This window comes from Achroia grisella, unplaced genomic scaffold, assembly GCF_030625045.1.
Source record: "Achroia grisella isolate CSIRO2021 unplaced genomic scaffold, CSIRO_AGI_Agris_v1 utg114, whole genome shotgun sequence".
Lineage (NCBI taxonomy): Eukaryota > Metazoa > Arthropoda > Insecta > Lepidoptera > Pyralidae > Achroia > Achroia grisella.
The window spans coordinates 1,694,875-1,720,425 of NW_026712585.1; the positions used below are offsets into that span (position 1 = coordinate 1,694,875).

Here is a 25,551-nt window from a genome sequence, read left to right on the forward strand (position 1 = left end):
TGTATTGTATAGTGAATGGGTTCCCCATTACCATTGTAATGAATGCAATTGAACGTACGAACGAAATGATGTGGTAAGTGATATGGGAAATCACAAAATACACAACGCATTGTCACCATAACTCGTGATGCTTTGTATTTTATTGTGTGCCTGATCCGCATAATGAACGCAAGGCAAATGATTTTAAATAATTTCTATAATGGCTAAATTGTTCATAGTGCTTCTTTTTCTGTGTTACCTAATTGCAACATGTTGTAAGTTATTTATTTTAATTTAGTTATGTTAAAACCAGCAAGAAACTAGATATGAAAGGTCAAATAAATTTCATGTCAGTTTGTCACCATTTTTGCAACCATTTCAAATATTTTTTCGTTCGTTTTTGTTCTTTCTATCAAATGAAAAAAATAAGTTGAAAAGAAACAAAAATAAACTGTGATATTATAATAGTAAATTAGTTTCACAGAGGGTTGATATTTTTATTAATAAAGTGATAGTTGAGTTAATTAATAAGAGCAGAGCGCTCGCCTCCCATAAATGTTCAATTGTTATAAAAAGTACTTTTAAATAAAAAATGGGTGGACCCATTGCTAGCAATGTACCATGTTAAGTCGAACTTTACTGATGGTGTCTTCACCATCAGTAAATTTACTATTGTGATACACTACAGATAGTGCGATTTCACAATATTCTTTCTGCCGTCCTTTCTTACTAATGAATTGTGTCCTTAGTTGCATAGTAGCTGTGTACATATATATTTCTATATTATTGTATATTTATTCTATGTCTAATTAATTTATATATTAAGTATCTATAATGTATATGTTTATAGTATGTGTATGTATTTATATAAAATACATACACATTTTATAAACATTACTATTAATATTATTGTTTATGTTTCTGTCATTCCATCATCCGTCATTCACCACCTTCTGTCCTTTCTTCTCTACTCAAAGGTTGTCTGGAACAGATCGCTTAAGCGATAAGACCGCCTTTTGTACCCATACACTCCAAATATTGTTTTTTTTTTATTGTTAATGTGCAATAAAGAATAATAAATTTAAAACAATAGTTATTGGTGATTTCAACACGATGAGCCATCTGACCTGACGTCACCCTCATCCACTGCCTCCTGTCGGCGTACACCGTTGGCACAGCAGGTGCTGCATGCCATTTGCGTCTAAAAAACAATAGATTTCTTTTTAATTCTATTTTTTGCGTAATATCTACATTAATTGTCGACGTAATTTTTAATACTTTGCTGTTTTATCGGCAGTGACATTACAGTAGACACAGCATCTTCGTTCTTAGCCAATTCAGAACTGATTGCTATGGGCGTCAGTTGCCTACATTCGAACTTTAAAATAATCGAGAACCAATATTTTTATTCACTAAACCGACAAGATGGGAAGGGCATTGTTAGTAATTTGGACTGTTGACCACATTGCACCATGAAACCGTCATAATAAATTTCAGGTGAATCTTCCCCAATAGGCTACCTAACCTAACCACAAGTTCATCACCTCCCCCCCCCCCCCCCCATAAACGTTAGCGGTTATGAATGCACCATTATAATACATATTAAAAAAACAGACACCACCATAACTAAAAATCACCAATAAGAAATCATTCTAGTGATTGGGTGGTACAAGGTAGCGGTTGTTCGAGATGGTTTCAGCATAAAAAATGAGGTACCGAGGAATGTAGATAATTTAATTGCTGTTAAATACATACCGAACTTCTATACGAGTATATACATAGACTTAATAATTAAGAATGGATCCACTAGTCCCCGTTACTAATAATCCCCTTCCCCTTAGTTATATATACTATTTAATTCATAGTTCCAGAATCGAAATCACCTTATAAGGAAACCAAAATAACATTAATGTTGAATGGTAAAAAAGAAACATGTGAAAACGAACATTGTCTGTCTGTGATGGAAGGTGACACAATAATAATAGATATAAAGAGCCTAAGTTTCATTAACAAAGCCTGGTGAGTTTTAATCTATACATATAAATAAAATTGGAGTGTCTGTTTGTAATATTGAAATAACCGTTTTTTACTGCATGCGTATGAATATAAATACGGAACATACACCAAAAAACCACTTTTTAAAATTTTTGTCTGTCTGTCTGTCGTTCTGTTTGTCCGGAACAAACAGAACGACTAATCTCTGAAACGACTGAACCGATTTTAACGGGACTTTTTTTGGCAGGTAGCTAATGTAATAAGTAGTAACTTAGGCTACTTTTATTTTAGAAACATTTTATTTTAGAAAAATAAAGTATAATTCCACGCGGACGAAGTCGCGGGTGCAGCTAGTATAATAATAAACCTGAACAATTCACAAAGCGATATCCAGCCCCCAAATAAAATCCAATCAAATATAATTTATTCATGTTGGAAACTTTAGCCGCTTATGAAAGTCCAGTTCAGTATATAGATACAATTGAGAAGAAGTGGCAAGAAACTCAACTAAATATTTTTCAAGCCAGTATATTTAAATTATATAGATACTTTTGTAGGTGTCTATGTCTAATAATGTCCAAGCTAAGCAAAACTTGTGTTATGCGTCCTGGACAACTGTGTTTGTAGCACCTGTAGCACTGCGACCTACATAGATATATTGTGCTCGCCCTTTTTTAGAGTACGCTACCTAAACCCGTCAGGGACAAGATTTGAAGGATATTCTTAGGAGCGATGATTTTTATCTCCTCGTGAAAGAGTGTAAACTTTCCAAAGGAGATATTTCGTTTATGCGTGAGTGGGCTACAATTACATAGGTTGTGTAGTGGTGTTTCCTCTTCAGTTTGGCAGAATCTGCAGATTGTTGTCGTGCACAGGGCTAGTTTTGCCATATGCTTGTTTAATTTGCAGTGTCCTGTGACGGCCCTAGTCATCATGCATATGTTGTTTTTACTCAATTGCAGTAGTCTATTGGAGTATTTGTTCGAGCAGCCCGATATTAGGACTTTTGAATGTACCAATACTGGCACACCCAAACGGATACAAACAATCGTAGATACTCATGAATACACACGCATCGTGCGAGGAATCGAACCCGCGATCTTGGAATGTAAAGCGGTGTACAAAACCGATTGAGTATCGAGATCGTCAATGTTGTTCACAACTTTATTTTAATCGAAATACAATTGTAATTTTAACATAATTCTAGCCATTCTTCATTCACAATCACTTACTATAAATACATATATCGTAGTGTTTAGAAAGACATTAGTGTAAGTAACAGCGTCGTGAATTAGTATTTTATTAACAAGTGGTAGTGACTTCAAACATGGCCCAATCTAAAAATAAACTTTGTGTATCTTTTTATATTTCTAACTGGAACTTTTGGATGAAGAAAACATTGATAGAAAACCTAAAGTTAATTCCCAACGAATAATGGTTATGTCAAGTGTACCGTTCACCACGCCCTCGTCGTTAGATGGTAATACTCTGACTACTCAATTTGGAATTACAGTCGTGAAGTTCTATTACATGTTACATTAGATATAATGAATTTTTCCTTCATTTACTTATTACAATAAAACAAAAATTTAATCATCTAAACACTAATTTTGATTAAACTAACGGAGGACTTTAATATTGTCCAAATTTAATGATATACATATGTAGATAAATACTATTTGTTTCAGGTGTGAAATAGGAAATATGAAATACGATATTACAAACAATCTGAATAATGACTATAGAAGAACAGCCAATGTAATGTTTATTTTATTTATATCAAACTATTATTATGAAATACATATGCTCACATAAATCTCGTAACCCTACACTTACACGTACACACTCAGTATTCTTAGATTATTCTTTTTAGCAATTTATCCTTATATTGTACAAATTAATTATATAAAGACCATTATTTTACTCTCTTATTGAAATTATAATGTATGGTAATGAACAATCCGACATACAACATACAAACACAGTTTCTTGATGGCAACTCACCTGGAATTCGACTGTGTTGTGGGCTAGTCTTGGACGGCAGTAGTTATTTAACATCACATGTGCCAAGCTCGTATGTCTTGTATGTAATAAAAAAAACAACTATATTGCACATATAGTAATTATAATCAGTTCGAACAAGACGAAAATAGTATAGAACGAAAGGAGAGTAACGTTTATCAAATGCAGAAGTAATTCCAAGAACAGTCGAAAATATCGCTTCACATTCACACACCATCATTGACATGAAAGCTATCTAGTTTTTAAAGTCGTAAAGAAAAAAATATATTATAAATATAATAAAACAATTTCTAATATACAACAAATCTTACTAATAATTTAAACGCGAAAGTTTGCGAGTCTGGATGGATGTTTGTTACTCTTTCACGCAAAAACTACTGAACGGATTTTGCTGAAACTTTACAGTAATATAGCTTATACATCAGAATAACACACAGGTTACAAATATCATGCGGATGAAACCGCGGGCAACAGCTTGTCCTAAATACAAGTATTTGTACAATACGATCTAACAACGAACTTCAACGAATGGAGACTCAAGATGCTTCTGTATTATTGGTGTGTGTGGTTATCTCCAGCTCTAGAGTACATTCGACAGTTCACTCTCGCTTTGACATACAATTGATTTTAACGATTTAAAAAAGTTTATTTTTATCAGATAATCTTAATTTCTTTCAGATAACAGCCAGTTTACAAATGTCTCAAAAATGGTGGAATATTACGTTGTTAACCAACGAGAATACAAGTACGGGCAATATCCGGGATATTGTCCGTATTTGTAATTCAAGTTACTTACCTTCGAGGCTTAAATGCAATGTTACAGGTCGGTATGAATAAGAATTACCTATTTCATACATTAATATTCTATTTAACCTGGACATTATAAGGTTCAGTCCACACGGCCGGTAGTGTTCGTTTGGCACATTTACAAAGAGGGTGTCTGGTAGCCCCGTGTTATAATATCATATCAATCACCAACTTCATTACATATAGTAGTATAATAAAATCATAATGCAGCAAAAACTCTCTGTCCGTGTGTTAACGTTTCACATGAAAACGGCTGGAGCAATTAAGATGCAATTTCCAGAGAATAAATTGTTGCGGAAAAGGACATTCTACTCCGACCTCAAACAACGGAGTAAAACAAGACAAGGCAATGATGCTGGGGCTATACATATAGCCCCATCATGTAAAAATATATATAGAGTAAAAAAATCTTAGAAAAAACCCCCAAAAGAGTATATTAGCCTAATTATTAATTATTTTTTCCTAATCCTTACTAGTATTATAAATGCGAAAATCACTCTGTTTATCTGTCGCGCTTTCGCGCCAAAACTACTAAACCAATTTAAAAGACATTTGGTACACAGATAGTCTTATGATACCTAGAGAAAGGACACATTACTACTTGCTACTTTTTACGTAGATCAGGGTTGTAAGGGGTTGAAAGGGGATGAAAGGTTGTAAGGAAGTATCCTCATTTTTAAAGGTTGAAGCTTGAAACTCATTTCTTAGGCTGTTGATTAAATATAAATAAAAATGACATTCAAAGTGTGTAAAAAATATACCCTTAAAGGGGTAAAATAAAATTGTACTCAAGATAATCACTACTCCACGCGGACGACGTCGCGGGCACATCTAGTTAATTATAAATACGCTATCTTAGTTAATCTATAAAATGATACATTGCGTTGTATATAAGTTTTATTGTTGTGTTATAACAGATAGTGTCTGCAAACGTACACGCAGACAAAAACGCGGGCACCACTTGTATATACAGTACCACCATTTAAAGGAATTTTTTTTTTTTTCAGTTAATAGAGCACCTTCTGTAAAAGGTAAGAATACTATAAAACCGTTAATCAAGTGTCACAGGAGTTTTCATTTGCTGGCTGGTCTTCTTTGTATATATAATCTTACTAGCTGTTCGCCCCGGCTTCGCACGGGTGTACATGTAGTATATATATAAACATTCCTCTTGAATCACTCTATCTAATAAAAAACCGGTTCAAAATCCATTTTGTAGCTTTAAGCATACATAGGCACGGACAGACAACGACAGCGTTTTTGTTTTATACTATGTAATGATAATTATTACAATGCGAAAGTTTGTGAGTATGGATGGATGTTCGTTACTCTGTCGCGAAAAAGTACTGAACAGATTGTGATGAAACTGCAGAATAATATAGCTTAACATCTGATTAATACGTAGGCTACAAATTTCATGCGAGTGAAACAGTAAGCAGTTAGTAATAATAATAAACCAAGGCAATTAATACAACGCCATGTAGTTCCCAGCTATGCAACGCTTGTGTCATGGGTAAAATAACATTTATATTTAAATCAGCTTACGTATTATGTACTATATTTGTGGGTGTTTTTTTTAAATAATCTACCTTACTACCTTACCTTATTCTTACCTACCTTAAATCAAAGTAAAATTTTTATTTGACGAAGGATGTAGGTACTACTTGTTGCTAAAATATAATTAGAACACCGTAAAATAGGCAATAAATTTTGATATGGGGAAAACAATCATGTTTCATGTAACGCACATTTATATAATAAATAATAATAATAATACCTCAGGACAATTCGCACTACGACATCTATAAACATGACATCTGTAAACAAAGCTTCTGTCGTGGGTACTAAACGACTGACATAAAATGCATGAATACATTTTTTTTGGGAATACATACATAGAAAACACCCAGACCAATACAAATAATCATACTCATAAATACAAATGTTTGTACTATGCGAAGAATCGTAAGCATCAGCCAGTTATTGTTATAACTCTACCATTGAAATATACTGTTATATTAAAATTACGCTCTTATCATGAATTATTCTTAAACTCAACCAAGAATATATATTACCTAATATTATTATATTATCTGTGATAAGACTATAATAATTCTTCCAAAGATTTACAACCACCCAGAACCTGACTATTTACTGTGAAATGTAAAAAAACATTTTTAATAAATAAAAAATGTTTCAGCTAACTGGATATACGTTGCAACTGGATTCGGAGTCGCATTATTATTTATAGTTGCGGAAGCTGTTGCTATCATATACTATAAAAAGAAAGGTTTGTAAGCCCAATTAGTCCTACTATTTTTTAAAGGGGACATACATGGTACATACCTACACCAACAGATTATACAAATATAAAACCAATTGACTTTGTTCAAAATCAAAATATCTTTATTCATGTAGGTCTATTCGAAATCTTATAATATAGCAAAACTACCGTCAGTTCGAAATACTTTCGACATGAGAAGAACTGATATATGCTGGTGAAGTAACAATGCTGGAACCACATCAAAAACATCCAAGTTCGAGGCAGTTTAAAGGTAACATACTGGAGAAGATTTTGGAGAGCCGCCTAAGGTGGTACGGTCATGTCATTCGGCGACCATCAGACCACATGATTAGAACAGTAGTTGACATAAGTACCCAGCCCAGAAGACGCGGCAGACCCCGTCTCACATGAATGTCTGTTATTGAGAGGGGTTTAAAAAGCGCCAAAATAACGTCCCAGACCACCGGATAGAACGTCCTGGCGAAGCCTGACCAGACCATAAATGCGTAAAAGGGCTGCATCACTGATGTCTAGAATTTGGGGGAGTACACACCGCATCCTAACAACTGTTGCGAGTATACCTGATTGTCCGCTCCAGAGGCACCGGATATCGTTGCATTGTGGACCCAGTGCTTCTGGACGTGGACACAGATATATGAATTAAATGTATCTCTGTATCTCTATATTATAAGTTACTAACATAGTTTTATAAGTTTTTACTAACACAATATGGATGTAATCCGAATTAAAATAAATGATAATAATAAATGGGGCCAAGGCCAGGCAAAAGAAGAAAGATTTTGCTTTATCAAAGCATACAGCGCAAATTCTTTTTTGCCCTATTAAAATTTGAACAGTTATTTATTTTCTATTTAATAAATAGAAAAGCAGTCTTAGTGGCGTATTTTAACATCATAGTAGCCTATTATGCCCATGTAACATCAATTCTTCGATTTGGGATAAATTATGCCTAATCAATTGGGGTAACTCAACGTCTAGAGAAAACATATTCAGAAGTCAAAAGAAATGTCTGAGAGCGATGTTAGATCTAAAAGTGCGTCTGTGTCAGAGTTGTTTCACATCCGTCCGTCCTGACACCGTTCAATTGTATTTCCATTGTATGACATATTCTGTGCCAATGATATAAATCACAACATCAATATAGTATTTTTGATAATTTCAGGATCATCATCAGTGAGCAGGTTAGAAAGAGTACCTTCGAAAGAAGACACCACTAAAGCTAACAGTAGAGGTAAACTCATTAAAAGACTATAAAAAATTAAGCTTACACATGTCTGGATATATCTCTATATATGTATATATATATATACATATATATCTGCATGTAACTAGTCAGGAATTTAACACGATAGATATTATATATATAATAATAATAATAATAATAATAATATTTATAATAATAATATCTCAGAACATTTCACACAACAGTATCAGCTAAAAAGACCCAGAAGCGCAGAAGCCCTGGTTTCTGCGCTTCTGGGAGGAGCTTGGCTGACTGTAGTAGTCTCAGTTCTACACGTACAACGGCCCAAACAACAGGCTTAATGCCGAAAATAGAATTCAACATACAATATATATAATATAATATATATCTAATAATAATAATACTACCATATAACACTTCCTTACAATCGTGTTATGCATGAAATAATAAATTCTACTAATATCTTCTATAAATAGTTTGTGAGGATATGTATGATATATTTATAACTTTTTCCGACAAAAATTACTAAACGAGTTTCAATTAATTAAGGTCGTATTATATGAAGGGATATGATTGACTGATCATTTCATCTTGATGTCGCATCAGAATTTTCATTGCGATACTCATTCAAGCCGGATGTCGGAGACAGAACAGAAAACAAAGTTTTTCATTCATGAAGTATAGTATTAAGTCATAACTCTTATTGTAATAATCTACATAGAAAATATAACTTTTTAGCTCGCTACATAATTTCACCGGGCCTTATGGGATTGCTTACGAGGAAGGATAAGAAAGAACGAAATAAGGATGTCGACGATGACACAGGAAGCTTGTACGAAACGTTGGAAGCCGTTGCTTTAGGTACGTGCTAATATTTTTTTTTATTATATTTTATTGAGTTGGTGTTATTTTACTGAAGTACTATTAATCGATTGTATGATATCATTTTGTTTAATTCTGCTACAATTTTGGCTTGTACTAGAACTCCGCAAATATTTCGCTCTATAGGTCTTTCACTAAAATCCATAAAGTCTTGCTAAAAAACAGGAACACATATTTGTAGGAAATATTACTTAAATACTGCCTATTTCACTGACCCTAAATAAAGTAGATGAAGAAGTAGCACTTACATATAAGTCTAGCCTTACTTCTCTAACTAGAGTTACTAACGACGATATAAAAGACCAAAGTTAATTGTACTAATACTAAATGTTACGACCTTCTCTGTAACTAATCAATTTCCAACTGTTATTGAGTCTACAGTCAACACACATATTGCCATATGTTTCTCGTTTAAACGAGGCATCATCAGGCAATCAATAGATTTTCGATATAGTTTGAAGCCTAGTATTGACTGATCAACGGACACGAGGACCTACTACGAAATTTATAGCCCTATAATTCATATATATACTATGATACTTGGATATTTCCACAAAGGTTCCATGGGGTATTTTTTATCATTCAAGAACAAGGAGACAAGGAGGTATTGTAAATATGAAACCGCTTCTCAAAGGTCTTTACCAAGGTAATCTATGTACAAAGACCTCTGGAAGATGTGTTTCGGTTCAAGGCGGCAGTGAAATTACAGGGTATGGAAACATCTTAGTCCTTAGGAATGGCATTCCACGAGTACCTCGTACCTCGGACGTGACATGGCTGTTATTGTAAGCGACGTTTACTACTACTTGCCGGGGGAAGATGGCCAAACTGACCTGACTTCAGCTCATTTTTGAGACATTGGAGGATGATAATCCTCCACTGATGCCCCGCGCCAGCGTAAACCGTTTGCGTTGGCGGTTGCATCATTCCATTACCATCCATAAAAAAGAAGGTGTGCCATTCCAGTTGCAGATATATTACTTTACTGATATATAAAACTGAAGACTTGTAAAATTATTAAATAAAACAACCTAGAAAAACATTTCTGCAATTTTTTTCGGACTACCCTAATACTGTTGGCCGCAGATGCCCTTTACAGCTTCATTGGAAGATATTTTAGGGGCGAGTACAGGTGGCACTGCAAACCCGCAGGAGACTTATGGAGCGGCTGAAGGTCTACTCCCGATTGACGAATACAACTTTAGTCTGAGGGCACCGCTAGGGGTTCGATCCTCACCTCAGGCTGTCGTAATTTCGATTCCCGTTTGAATTAGACGGGGGATCGATTAGAGGGAAGGCTTATTGTCTAATAATGTCTAATTTTGTTTCCATACATAGGAGCCAGTGACGCCCCGGCGCCTCCTCCAATAACTACATTACCAAGTAAGTGCATAAGTCATTTTATTTTTAAACGTCTTCAAAGAATTTGACAGATAGTAAGTAACCAGAAAAAAAGTCTTTGTTTTTAATTTTCGACTGATCCCATACAAACAGGGCCGAGTCGCGCATACGGCTTCTATAGAATGTAAAATTCTGTTACACAACAACATTGAATATTGGTACAAGTCTCTAAAGAGAACATTCACGTCTTTGGTTAAATTTTATACTATTGAACGAACGTAACAACAATGGTATAATCATTATATAGTATAAAACAAAGTCGCTGTCGCTGTCTGTCCCTTAATAGTTTTAAATGCAACAGATTTAAAAGCGGTTTTTTTAATAGATAGTGTGATTCTAGAGGAAGGTTTGTATGTATAATACATGTAACCCCATTAAAAGCCAGGCTGGGTAGCTAGTATCTAATAAAAAAATCTGTATCTCGATATCATATGTGGTAGAATTTAAAAAATGGTCCGTAATTGTAAGTATATACCTGTATATATTTACAATTTTTAAAATATAGCTATATATGCTATATATAATAGCTAGTATATATACAAGCTGTCTATGCAAACGTTGTTTTGTCATATGTATAAATTAATATTGTTTTTAAAATATAGAGGTTGATGGTAGACGGGTGATGTTTTAATGGCTTATCACAAAAAAAGTTGGTTAATAAAATATAGAATACAATTATTTTTTTTTAACAGTTGTTGGCGGTGTCCAATTTTTTTTAATAGCACGTTAAAAAGAAAGAAATCTACCTCCCATGCTAGTAAAAAACTGTCGTTGTTCCAACAAGGTTCTCTCCGTTACCAGTTACTATTACATTTTAATATAGGCTCTATTGCATCTACTTATAGATTAATTTTAAATTATCTATTTTTTTTCATACAAAAAAAATATGGTAAACTAGATATGAATTATGCAAACTTACAGAATTATTAACTAATCACTTAATTGAATTTAAAAATAAATCTATTGAAATAATTCAATGAATTTACTCAGACTCTGCTCGTAAATTTCTGGGAGTGCCCAGTTCTATTGAGGCAGAAACCGAAAAGAAATCACCAACGAAGAAAAATTCAAAAGAAGGTATGAACAGTTTTTATTACTAATATAGCGACTAAAGAGTTATGGTCTACTAGTTTATATATCCCAAAGCAATCAAATACCAGTCGAATATAGCCGACATTAAAAAATGATATACATGAATTGTCAATCCAATCTGTCCAGTGCTGAAAACTGATAACAAAGTAATTTTAAGTTTGTCTCCTGCCAAGTTAGGTTGAAATTATAGTTGAAAAATGCAGGCATGTCGGACGTTATATTGGCTTTTACAATGACAATTGACTACCTCATTTAATAGTTAATATACCTTTTACTAACTAGTAAGTATTGTGTTACTACTTACTAAAATATAATTTTTGAAACTTATTTTCATTTTATATTTTTTTAATCATTTGTGAGAATTTATTAATCTTGTGATACATTTTTTATCTTTCGTCATAATTATTTCGACTGCATTTATTTCGACATGTTAGCTTTCCAATGGACCGCGTGTAGGTCGACATTGACATTGTACATTGCTTGCACTACTAGTCACCATAATGTCCTATCAATATGTTCTAGAATTCTAGAATAATATTTAACTATTTTTATTCTTGACTGTTTGAAATATTTGAGAAAGTCTCAGCGACATGCTAAGAGAATGATTCAATGTTGGATGACACATAACACAAGAGTCATCGTCCGTAATTAAGTATATTGGCAATATACTTATCAATCGATAAATTTCTAATATCTTTGTACTAATAATAATGTTTTAGAATCCATACTTCCGTATTAATATTATGAATAAGAAAGCTCTACTATGTAATCTTAATCACTGAAAGTAATATTTTTTAATGAAACGAAATTAAATTATTTTTTTCAATATTTCAATTCAATATATTGGCACAGTAGGTAACATACAAATATTATTGTTCGGCAATAATTATAAGAAAGCATTCATTTTTGTCAAATATTCTTGTAAAAAATATTTAAATTATTACGGAATAGCCAAGTTGCTTTCAGCTACAATATGAGATCTCAGTTCCCTATCAATATCCTTTAGAAAATTTATGTACACCTGGATGATATTAATTCTTATCGCTAATAATAATAATAATTATTATATAATCTTATGTATTAATATTGTTAAAAGATTTTTTTTTGCCGGACTACTCTAATGATTTTTGCCGCAACTGGCCTATACAGCTTCACCAGACAATAGGGGTGAGTGGCGATGGCACTCCAAACTCGCAGAAGTCCTTATGCAGCCGCAGAAGGTGAACCCCCGCCTAACTGATACGACTTTAGTCTGAGGGCAGGGTTTCGAACCTCGGTTCAAGCTGTAGTAATTTCATTCTTCGTTGAATTAGACGGGGGATCGATCAGAGGGGTATAAGCAATAAGAACAGAGTTTATTATATGGAAAGCACAATGGAAAATGAACTCCAGAACTACTGCACCGAATTTAGAAATTCTTTCACTGTTTCAAAGATATTCCAGAGTTACATAGGTTATTTTTTATGTAAAAAAACTCACAACGAGCCTTTCCCATCAGATAGGATGCATGCTTTATTTCCACCATTGTGATAAATAAGATCTAATACTTGCATTTTTCATACAGCTGACATCAAATCCCGGCCACCTCTGCCATTACCAAATCAAGAACAGAATAAAGGTAAACAATATCATCTAAATCTTAATATTCACGTCAGATTATGTTGAAATGGAGGAAAGGCTTATCTCCATCCTATGCATCGGAACTTTCAGATCGAACCTTTTTTTTTCATGATGTTTACAATTGTACACATGATAGGATGTTTATCATGATAGCGAGAACTAATAATTGTTATCCTATACATTAATATACATTTTATAGTCTGTATCTAAACAGGTACAAATCTGTTCGCTCGATCCTTGTATCCTTACATGCACAATTACAGGATTGTAAGAAAAATTTGTTTGTGTTGTGACTATACAAAAAATTAGTGTTTAAACATATAATTGATAAATTGTTTATCAGAGATTCAGCATTTAAGAGGCATAATATTCTAACAATAATATAATTGTAAATATCCTGTTTAAATAATGTGAACATAAATACTGCTCTCTGCATTTTAAATACATGGTGAACTTTGTAAGATGTTTATGAACTGAGATATCGCATAAAAACTAATCAAAACGACTACAGGAGTAGTAATGAAATTGTGATGAATAAACTCGTAAAATATTTAATGGATTTTATAAATTCATTCATTATAAATATAAAGCTACATTATCAGTCACTACTTAGAGATCAATTTACAATTACAATATAATTATTATAACAATATTATTTTTAAACAATCTTATGTTTATCAGATACACCCAGGAAGTTTTCTTTTATATCACCGATAAAGCAGAAATCTACGTTGTCAGAAAAATCAACAAATTCTAATCACGCTTCGCTTCCAACTTCGAAGTCTATTTCCGGGCAAGGTATATTCATATATTTTTTATTTGATTAGAATAGCAAAATAGATGATAAGTGCCAAACGTCGCGTAGGTACATTCCTGAACATCACGTTATCATGTGACGCAATTCTGGAGAACTGTGTCATGCTCCTTATCCTGTAAGTTCATTGCCCTATCTTACAATTCAAACGAAGAACAACTTACAAAGCTATTTGGCGGCTGATATATATGAGACTGAGGTAACTACGTAGACGACTTTTTACTATATATCTAACTAGGTTAATAATAATATGTAACAATAAATCACTTAAGTAAAACGAACAAAGAAAGGACATTATGTAAATCACATTTACCTCTGAGCTTCATGAGAATCTACACTGTAGCCAAAGAGATATAGCATAGCTGCTTCAAATACAAGGCATAGCTAGTAAATCATACCAATCATCTGACAATCCCCGACAATATACGTCGCCTTAGAAGGCATAGATTACTGGAACCCGCTGACCGATAACCATCTGAAGAGACGACGATTCCACTGGAAATGATATTCCACCCGCGACGCAACTTTTACCACATCTGCTCATAGTCTTCGACTGATTGCAAAGTAATAATGATAATAATACACCTGGACAATCCACACAGCGTCGTCTAGTCCCAAGATAAGCAGAGCTTGTGTTATAGGTGATAGACCACTGATAAAAATATTAAGACCTACTTTTTTATTATATACATAATATAGGTACATAGAACAACCATACTCATGATTGTTCTATGTACCTATGTATTGATTATAATATTATTCTAATTCCAGACGGCATTTCGCAAGAATTAAATGATATTCTCAAAACTAGAAGTGATAGCGTTGCAAGTAAGTTTCTTCTTGTTTTTTTTTTATATGGCAAATGACTCAAAGTAATCACTTTTCCAGACTTATATTCTTATTGTATCTGTACAACTGAACACGCTATATATACTTGGAAAAAATCCTCATGGAGATCCGCCTGTCCCAAGATTGGCAAACGGGTATCGTGAGTTTTTAGTGAGTAGGATACTCACAAAAATTCCCAAGGTGTCGCCAACCAACGCCATATGCTGGAGTTGCGGGATCGAATGGTAGTCCACTGCGCTCCGACGCCATACAACTTGACACCTAGCTTTTAGTTTGCATGTACTATTCTTTAACTAGTTGACTTCGGCCTTAAGCATAAACATGCCTACCTACCATACCATAGCAAATGGCGGATTTGCACCTTTATTTTTTGTGTTTGTGCATTAAAGTTTTAATAAATAAACGAAATAAATAAAATACCTACATTTCTTATTATTGTTTGCACATTTTAGTAATACTATGTAATATTATTTTATCTGTGGTAATACTGTTCCGATTTGAAAATTATTTTAGTGTTGTATAGCGATTATTGAGAAAGGCTATTTAACATTATAAAATGTAGCAAAATCGGGGATAATGTGACACAGACGAAGTTGCGCTCGTCAACTAGTTTTATATAAGTGCTCAGTTCTCTTAACAGAACTATGCAAATACCTACACCCATAACTACCCAAACCAAAGGATTATAATATCTTCTAATTAAATTTACAACTTTCTATTTATGCACCATAAAATTAAGATAATCACGGGATGTGACGACCACGTTTTATATATTATTGATGAGCTCCCGTTCGTCGATTTCCCGTTCTGGCAGCGTCAAATAAAAAATTCTAATTAGTGTGTGTTGTGCCAGGTAAAGCACAGCTGAAGTCCTCAGGGTCGACATCCAGACCACCAGTGAATCGAAAACCAATCATAACGAAGGCTAAACCAAACCCACCTGTGAAAAGCAAACCAAAACCGCCCGTGAAAAAACCAGGTACGTACTTATTTACGTTCTTAAAATGACAATCACTGGCAGAATATGCCAGGATTCCTGCACTCAAAAGCCCTAATAACAGCCTTATCGAATCAATACTCCAATAGACTATTGCATTTGAGTAAAAATAATATATGCATCATGAGTAGGGCCCTCATTAGACACTGCAAATTGAATAAATGCATGACAAAATCTATGTACAGATTTATGCTACGATAATATCTACTATTTTGAAATGGATTTGGACAGAGCACATGTTAAGATGCAAAATAAACAAATGAAGCAAACAGGTGACACTTTGGTGTTTCAATCTTAGGAAAATAGGTTTTATTGTTTAAGTCCAATAGTGGACATTATTATTATATATAGTTTGTACTGTTTGTTTTCCTAATCATTGGCTCTCAGTTAATGCCAGCATGACGTCAGCAGTGTGCGCTAGAGACGACATAATGCTTCCATCTCTTTCCGACATACACTGCATAGTTAATCGGCTCTTGACAATAATAATTATATGGTAAATAAAGGTTATCTATCCCGACGTTTCGACCTCATAGCTATAGCCGTGGTCACGAGCTGACTGGAGTAACAGCAATTTTTCGATTACAGTCGCTAGATTGTCCAATGAAATATAAAAAATAAAAAAACACACAGCACACAGTAGACTGAGTGAAAAATAAATACCTTCATCATTTAAAATAATATTATTAGTGTTCAGACCCAATTAAATATATTATAACTTGTAGCTCTTACCGGTGACTTCGTCTTCATGGAATTTTACTGTTATTTTATTAAAATAAATATAATAATAGTAAATCAATATTTATTTAAAAGAGCAACACACAAGTTTCTTGCTTATTCTTCTTGTGATGAATCTGCTTTCCGAATAAGCGGTAGAATAAAAAAAATTGACTATTCAAAAGTGCTTACATCAAGTTTATTTGAATAAAGATTATTTCTATTTCTATTTTCTAAATTGAAAGCAGCCTTAGTTACTCCTTATAAGATTAACTATCTATATCTTTATATAAATACCGTATATGTATACTTTGGTATGCAGTTAGTGAATTACTGTTTTTTGACATTGCAAACAGTCACTTCAATTTTATTTATAAAAAAATAAGTGTATCATTTCAGTTTGGTATGATATTGTCTACATCTAATTTATATTTTACAGATGTGGCACCAAAATCACTACCTTCGAAGACCCCAATGAAATTAATCAAGAATACAGAATCCCCTGCGCAGCCAGGACCGTCCCATGGGCAGTCAGTCCATCCTATTCAGTCCACGCTTCATGCTGGAAAACTTAAAACAACAGCGTCCCCCGCACCGATTAGAAAACCCCCATTACCAATCCCGATCGAATTAGAGAAAGTCCCACCCCCGGTGGAGGAGATAGAGGAGCCAGAGCAAGGTAGAGTATCATAATAATTATAACCCTGGACAATTCACACGACGCCATTCAGCTCAAAATATCTAGTACTCGTAATACAAAGCAGACTTTGTATTATGAGTACTAGATATTATTACTTAAATATATAAATATATATATATATATATAGATAAAACATCCAGATCAATACAAAGAATTATACTCATGAATACAAATTTATTCACCGTGCGAGGACCGAACCCGCGGCCATCAGAAGTAAAGCGGCATGCTAAAGCACTTGACCACTGTAGCCGTCAAATTAGTCATTTCTATTTTATTCACTTATTATTTATACAGTGATGTATTAATCTTTTCTTTTGCAGAAGTATATTCTCCATGGGACGAAGATTGGACTTATGAACCATTAGATTCATATAATATTTATTCTAATTTAGGATCTATGTGATTATTCATCTTCGGCTTGAGTGGACTGAGGGACCGAGAGATAGTCAAGGAGTCAAATGCAATAGGAATGTAACATTATTTATAAGAAGTATATTATTAATTAATTAAGTATACATTATTTAAAATATTAACCGGCTCTTAACACGAATAATTTTATGGCAAAAAAAAAGGTATTTCCCTCGCTATTAGCCACGAATGGTCCGGGAGACGATTGAAATTAAAAACATCCCAATTTCAACAGAGAGGAGGGCTTAAAATTATCTTCTACCTGGAATCCAGTCATAAATAAACTTAAGCAAAGTTCAGTAGCATCAACAATCGATAAGTGTATGGATACCGTTAGTGTTGTGTGTCGCAAACTTTCGTAGAACAATCTTGTGACGGTAGATGAAGATAAAGCTGTCACCTGTCTACAATGACATCGCTGTTGCTCCAGTCAGATCGTGACCGCGGCTTGTGCAACCTAATCGAAACGTCGGGAGAGGTACCTTTATTTGCCATAAAATTATTCGTGTTAAGACCCGGTTTATAATTTAAATAATGTATATTAACAACGAAAGTTTAAAAATAACTAATTAAGTATAATAATCTATTAAAGAAAGTCGATTTCTTTATTCAAGAATAACCGCTTTTTCCACATCCCTAATTTTTGGGTCCCTTAGTCTATGTTCTGTATAGATCGAAGATTGGATTTTATTATATATTAGATTAATATATTATTTATTTAAATTTAGAAACTATGCGTGTCTTCATAGTGTTTTTGCGATAAATAAACTTATCTCCATCCTTGCAAGGCAATCACTTCTTTCATTACATCCCTACAGTCGTGAAAAGGTAACAAAGACTCAGACACACTCGTATTTATAATATTGATATTATATTATAGTTTAAGAATGCTATCAATTATGTAACCCAAACTTATGTTTGTCGCTCGTTCAGTTCCTTACTTAAGGTTAGCAGATATAACGGTTCCTTTAGACATGTGACACAAAGAAATTGTAAAAATTAAAAGAAATTGATTAATTGAAGACTTAGGCGCTGGAACATTTTTTTTGTGGGTATTTAATTTAACTGAGCTAGGGATGCGAAATGATAATTGATTACGGAAAAATTCATTATTATTTAATAATAAATGGATTTTAATAATTATTAATTAGCGTCACTGCTATACAGATGTAACATTCATTATAAAACATCGATTATTCATTAGTCGATCGTTTTTTAGCAGATAATCAAATAAAAAAATCGATTATTAAAAATTAAGGATGTGGAAAAACCGATTAGTATTCAAATAATCAATTTTTCCATATCCCTATTTTTTTTTACTATTCACGTTATATTTTTAAGTCGGCACTTGGTTCTGTTCTATAGCAAATACTTGTTTACTTACGGAATAATAATTGTTAAGTTGTTAATCTACCTAATCTTATTAAAAAATTGAGTATTGTGTTACTATTATCATATTATATAGCCTATGTCACTTTGGAATAATGTACCTATCAGACAGTAAAATAATTTCTCAAATGGATGCAGTGGTACTTGAGTTCACTTCATAACAAAATCCGCTCTCTCTGTATAACTATAGATAGATTAATAAGAAAAGAATGTAGTTGTCAACAATCTGTGCATAATAAATGATATTTTACTCTAAGAATAGTAGTTTCATTCCAAAATATATAATGTCTATTTATTGAGGCGCCAAAACATAGAGAACCAAGCATTCTGAAGGTATTGGATATGTAGCAATCTAGCATAGTCTCTCATCTTCTGAAGGTAGTATGTTCAATACTGTATAATAATAAATGTTGGGCGTAAGAGAATTGTTAGTGAGGCGGACTAATAATCCCATTGCTAGCAATGTACCATGTTAGGTTGAACTCCACACGGTTCCACCTGGAAACCATCGTGGAATTAACCACGATAGGCTAACTGACCTGACCTCATCTTATCCTCCACAGGTGCCCAGCCAGCGTAAACCACTAGCGCGGGAGGACCATTCCATTAACATCGAATAAAAAAAAGTTTATATTGTTAATTGTATGTTCGTAATAGTAATCTATTTATTTATATATGAAATTTATAGCCTATGTATTATTCTGATTAATAAGCTATGTCATTGTAAAGTTTAATTAAAATCCATTGAGTAGTTTTGTGTGAAATCCATCTATCCATCCATACTCGCAAACTCAATGCGTTTATATATTATAAATGCATATATATTAGTAAGATTGTTGAAATTATATTAAATCTCTGTTTTTTTATTTATGATATTTACAAAAATTACTATAATTTACGTACTATATAATTAATAAGATGTTTCCATAGTTTGAGACTAGATGGCGCTGCGTTGATATCGTTGGCTATTTATATATTTATTTCATATCACCTTCAGTCAACTCTACTTTCTTAGTTTCCTTGATGATTTCATCTATTCTGTGTAAGTCCTTGAGGGAAACCTCGCCGGAGCCCCTCTCCAGTGGTTTTGGCTGCGATGGATCTGGTTTCCAGCCTAAGAAGTTTATTATTTGGAAGGTAGCCGGCACACCTCGGGAGTTTCTATTGGGAATATCCTGAAAATTATATGTAACTATTAATTTGCACCATGTGTAAGGTGAATATTATTACTTTACTAGTGACCCGTCGCGGCTTCGCACGGATTACATACTGAATACACGCATGTATTTTACATATAAACGGGAGTATACATATAATATTTTGATTAAAATCGGTCAAGCCTTTTTGAAGGAGTATTGTAACTAACACCGTGCACGAGAATTTTAGATATTAGATATATAATACTAGCGAGCACGGATGCATTAAAAATGTATCTATTTTTCTATACACGCATATAATTCAGGAGCAAGGATTTTATGAATAAATAAAAACTTCCTCTTGAACCACTCTATCTATTTCTGCATTAAAATCCGTTGCGTAATTTAAAAGATATAAACGAAGAAACAGCGGCAACAACTTTGTTTTAAACTATGTAAAGATTTTCATAGAAACTTTCATAGAAATTATAATACTTTTATTGAACATTCTGTGCGAACTAAAGCCACACACGTCGCATATGCAATGTGCTCGGAATAGAACCCGCGACCATCGGGAGGAAGGAAATTGTTAGTAATGTGGACTAATGATCCCATTGTCTGGTCGACCTCCACGCGGTTCCCCCTGGAAACCATGGTTATAAATTCCCGGAGAATTTGTCACGTTGGGCTAACTGATCTGACTTCATGCTCATCTTATCATCCTCCACTACTGTACCGCCAGCGTAAACCGTTAGCGTAGGCGGGTGCACCATTCCATTATCATCCACTAAAATAAAAGCCACGACCATCGGATATAAGGCGGAGTGTTGCCTACCCACCTTGCCGTACATCTCGTCGTATATGGCGGCGGCAGCGAACTGCACGTCACGGTTCAACCGTAATGGGCGTGTGTGCGCCGCGTTGGACTCCCCCATGGCACGCGCATCTGCCATCACGTGCCACGCGGTCGGATACCACACCGTCAGCACGTCCACGTCCACTGTTTGTAGCGTGAACCCCGCTCTAAAACAAGCATCAATGTATATTTTTCACACTTGCTGGCGGGTTTGGTAACAATAAAAATATTTGTTCAATTAAATAATAATAGGGAAAGTAGCGGTGAAAAATCCGTACCTTTTGGGTTATTTTAAAATTTTATATATTCTGTCTTAACGGTTAAACATTAAGAAAGAATAATAATAATAGAAAAAAGTTGGTCTCTCAAAAACATCATAAACACTCAAACCCTCAAAAACCTAAAAGCAATAGTCCATGGGTCCATATATATGACATGAATGATTTGGGACTAGATGTATTCACATAGCGCCATCTAGTCCCAAGCTAAGCATAGCTTGTGTTATGTACACCTACTAGACAACTAATACAAACAAATAGATACTCTTTTTTAATGTATACTCACGCCGTTAGTAAGCCACCTATGTCTCTTATCCTGGTGAAAGGCGATATGTGCGGTGCCATGCCTCCCAGTCGTTCGGTGTCGGCTAACTGCAACGCCTGTCGCAGCTCCATAAGCGTGTCTCCGCCGAATACCGTCGCCATGAACACCTAGGGAGGAGGGTATTTCGGGTTTCTTGAGATATGTTGGACTCCAATCGTTTGATTTCAATTTGATTTTTTTTTCTACTGTTAGACCTGGCGGTCCTGCCCCAGCTAATCGTCTCAGATCCGCGCGTCACAACAGGGCGTCACAGTATACTGATATGAAATTTTATACTTTAGCTATAAATTTCGCGATGCACAAATGTAAAAAAAAAATTACACCTATGTTACGCAATCGGAGGGACCTATAATTCAAATGATTATAATAATAATCAACTATTTAATATAATATACTTACCCCATCTGGCATTAGTGATTTCATAATTTTGTCGAAGCATCCAGGCAGATCGTTCACCCAGTGTAACGCCAGCGATGATACTATGAGGTCTAGGCTGTTCTCGGGAAACTGAAAATGTAGTGAACTAGCTGTTACCCGTGACTTCATCTGCTTTTTGAGATAACAGATACTCTATGTTCATTCTCATGAGGCATATCTTCTTCACATTAATAATAATATCTCGAGACAATTCACACAACGCCATCTATACCCATGCTAAATACATTACAGATTAAAATCCAGGCTCTCATTTAGTCATGACATCTGATACCCATCTGCATGTAAGTTTAATATGGATGTTTTATAAATATCAAATGGTCTATCACTAAATCTCAGATGTTAGTAATATTTAGAGGTAACTAGCGACCCGCCCCGGCTTTGCACTGGTGCAAAACTGATAACACCGCACTGGTATGTCCTTTCATTTTAAATCTATAATATCTTCTCCTTTCATTTTAAATCTATAATATCTTCAGAAATATTCATTTAAATTACATGGCCATATGAATCTATATTAAATGGACAATGTATTAAGGGTACTTAATTGGCTAAAAATTAATGCTGTATTGCTTAAAATCACTATGCAAATAAGACATTGTTTCCCATAACATTTTAATAAAAAATGGTTATTGTGGGTTATCCTTAAGAGATAGACATATACCATTGCAGACCTTTTTAAGATGTACAATACTGTGGTACATTATTTCGATTTATCTTGTGGGATCCAGGCAGCATTTACAATGTAAGTGCAAATAAATGTGTTTATTTACGACATCACATTAGAAATCTCTAAATTTATCAGTGTTTCTCTACAATATTATGCATGTATTATACATAAAAACCTTCCTTTTGAATCACTCTATCTATTAAAAAAACGCTTCAAAATCGGTTGCGTAGTTTTAAAGATTTATGCATACATAGGGATGGTCAGACAGTGAAAGCGACTTTGTTTTACACTATATAGTGATATATTAGAAACTATGCTTACATCAATATTCTCTTCATCTATTACAAGCTTCTCCACCTGTACACCATCACCTACTATTGCATTATCCAGGTGTGTTTGTGATGTATCACAGAGTGTGATCTTCTCTACACTGTCTGGTAAGAAATGTCTGGATACATAACCTCGACTGGCACCTAGAAATATATAATATATCATTACAACACTTATGTCAAAGGAGGCAATGTTAACTGTAAATGTTATGCTGACTGGCTATATTCACCATTACAAGTGCTAATTGTCATGCCCAAAATTTGAAAAATATAGTGAATCCAAGATCCACTTTAGGTCCCTACAGTCCAATCTCCATACTCAACCTTGACATTGGCAAAATCATCTAAACTCCCTTGGCATACAAAAAATATCTCCATGTCCTTCACTGGAGAATCAGTTTGAAATCTATATTGACACACTATTTTCTTTGTGTTACTTAGATATGTACTCACAACCTCTACCTTTATCTTCTACCTAAAGATTGCTTGATAGAAATGGTTTACCAATAAAACAACCTATTGTACAAGCCTAGCTAAATAGTTCATACTTTGTAATATTTAATACTTTTTTTTATATAAACATGGTGCATTCACTATATAAATCATTATTTATTTTATAATAGAGAATCTGCCTATGCGCAAAAGCAAGCAAAAGTGTTAGATTACCAAAATATTTAAATAAACACATTCAGTTTTTATACAACTGTTAATTGACAAATAATGTCATTAGGCATTAAGCTTGCCAATTATATGCATTATTAACAGTGCAATAGAGTAAAATAAATAAAAGACAGAAAACAAAAGGCAACTCTCTTCGGTTTATATTACATTGTATATAAAATAAGTTTGTACCTAGGAGGACAAGCTAATAAGAGAAGTTCATAATAAAATTACAGTAGTCAATTATTAATAAAATATTACTTGCCCAGCTCTAAAGCATTTTTAAACGTCCTTTTTATATCAAAAACTCTGTCAGCGGTACGCCAACCAATTTCTTCTTTTATATGTTCCACTAAATGATAATCTTCTCTGCGTGCCGATCTTTCCCTTTGTAGAGCCTTAGCTTTTCTATCAAATATATTCATACTACGATACACAGAGGTGGCAGTCTTCGCTTTTGTACTTTTTTGCCGAGAAATGTTAATATCATTACGTAAATATTTTGATACGTCTAATAATTTATTTGTAATATATATTTTGTATATTCTTGAAGAGTGCGGTAATACTTTATTGTGTGACATCATTTATAATCTATAAATTATTAATACATTTTGATAAGGTAAAGTTACTCTTTCATTTATAAAATTTTAAGGTTATGTTTATTAGGTAATGTTTACGTTAAAACTGTTAATTGTTATGACAGTTGAAATGTATGATGAATTATGATGTGCTGAGGCATAGTGATTATCTACTTATTAGTGAACGGACCGGAGTAATTTAATCAAGAAATATAATAATTAATTCTAGTCCTTTTTAATAAAGTACGATGCTAAATATTCGACAATAATAATATCTCAACACAATTCACATAGAACCATCTAGTTCCAAGCTAAGCAGAGGATATGTTATGGTATTAGAAAACTTTTATAATAATAATAATACATAGATATTTTTTTAAATATACATGAACAGTTATATCGTATACAAGTGTTTCCACCGAACGAAGAAATAAACCCGCGACCACTGGAAGTAAGACGGTACTAGACTACCGACGTTGTCAAATAAATAATAATAAATAATTGATAAACTTAAGGCCTAAGTAGCAAAATTTGTAATTTCAAAATGGTCACACTGTCTCAGCCGGGTTATGTCAAATTTACAAATTTTAGAGGTTAAGAAAATTGAAAATCCAGTATTAAAATCTATATTTGACAGAAATTAATCTGTTCATTTACTTTTATAAGCATTACATTTCAGCTTGATTTCAGCACAACAAAAAATATATATAATATACTGTAAGTAACAAACAATACTAAAATATTTTGATATTTATAAAATTAATCTAATTATTCAAATATAGGGTACTGGCACCAGTAGTCAGCCTTTTAGTGGTAAGTCTGAGTTCAAACTTATATAAGAAAATATTAGAAAGAGTAAATTGAAAGTCTTTTGTATAATTTAACTTACTCATTTATTAAACTTTGTTACAAAATTAACAAAAATTACAAATTTATCCTTTAATAAAGTGAAAAATACTTTTTAACAAAATAAGGCACTTTTCACCAGTGCTCAGCCGCCAAAAACTAGTACTCAGCCATATTGCCACCAGTGGTCAGCCTCTCTTAAGATCAATAGTTTCAAGCTTAAAGATTAAGAACATTAATAAATAATTAGTCCGGTC

The 25,551-nt window shown here is 33.5% G+C and overlaps 2 protein-coding genes across 2 annotated transcripts; one reads left to right on the top strand and one right to left on the bottom strand.

Annotated features, from left to right (window-relative positions):
* Positions 1 to 158: 158 nt before the first annotated feature.
* Positions 159 to 19,432, top strand: LOC131850722 (nascent polypeptide-associated complex subunit alpha, muscle-specific form-like). The gene is made up of 16 exons (XM_059201064.1): positions 159 to 254; positions 1,845 to 1,998; positions 3,663 to 3,732; positions 4,675 to 4,819; positions 5,811 to 5,834; positions 7,004 to 7,093; positions 8,271 to 8,339; positions 9,051 to 9,173; positions 10,533 to 10,577; positions 11,586 to 11,672; positions 13,252 to 13,305; positions 13,989 to 14,105; positions 14,893 to 14,949; positions 15,824 to 15,949; positions 17,124 to 17,363; positions 17,705 to 19,432. Exons 1-16 carry the CDS (start codon positions 200 to 202, stop codon positions 17,785 to 17,787), a joined length of 1,539 nt encoding a protein of 512 aa, XP_059057047.1. The 5' UTR covers positions 159 to 199; the 3' UTR covers positions 17,788 to 19,432.
* Positions 19,433 to 20,067: 635 nt separating this feature from the next.
* Positions 20,068 to 24,466, bottom strand: LOC131850729 (arginine-hydroxylase NDUFAF5, mitochondrial). Its single transcript, XM_059201075.1, has 6 exons — positions 24,136 to 24,466; positions 23,203 to 23,354; positions 22,176 to 22,283; positions 21,738 to 21,883; positions 21,157 to 21,340; positions 20,068 to 20,356 (listed from the first exon to the last, which is right to left on the bottom strand). Exons 1-6 carry the CDS (start codon positions 24,452 to 24,454, stop codon positions 20,159 to 20,161), a joined length of 1,107 nt encoding a protein of 368 aa, XP_059057058.1. The 5' UTR covers positions 24,455 to 24,466; the 3' UTR covers positions 20,068 to 20,158.
* Positions 24,467 to 25,551: the final 1,085 nt, after the last annotated feature.

Coding starts and splice junctions, on each gene's coding strand:
- LOC131850722 (XM_059201064.1), top strand. CDS start 200: ATGGCTAAATTGTTCATAGTGCTTCTTTTTCTGTGTTACCTAATTGCA. Junction 255..1,844: donor TTACCTAATTGCAACATGTT/GTAAGTTATTTA, acceptor TTTAATTCATAG/TTCCAGAATCGAAATCACCT. Junction 5,835..7,003: donor TAGAGCACCTTCTGTAAAAG/GTAAGAATACTA, acceptor AAAATGTTTCAG/CTAACTGGATATACGTTGCA.
- LOC131850729 (XM_059201075.1), bottom strand. CDS start 24,454: ATGATGTCACACAATAAAGTATTACCGCACTCTTCAAGAATATACAAA. Junction 21,884..22,175: donor AATCACTAATGCCAGATGGG/GTAAGTATATTA, acceptor CCTCCTCCCTAG/GTGTTCATGGCGACGGTATT. Junction 20,357..21,156: donor ACGACGAGATGTACGGCAAG/GTGGGTAGGCAA, acceptor TATAATTTTCAG/GATATTCCCAATAGAAACTC.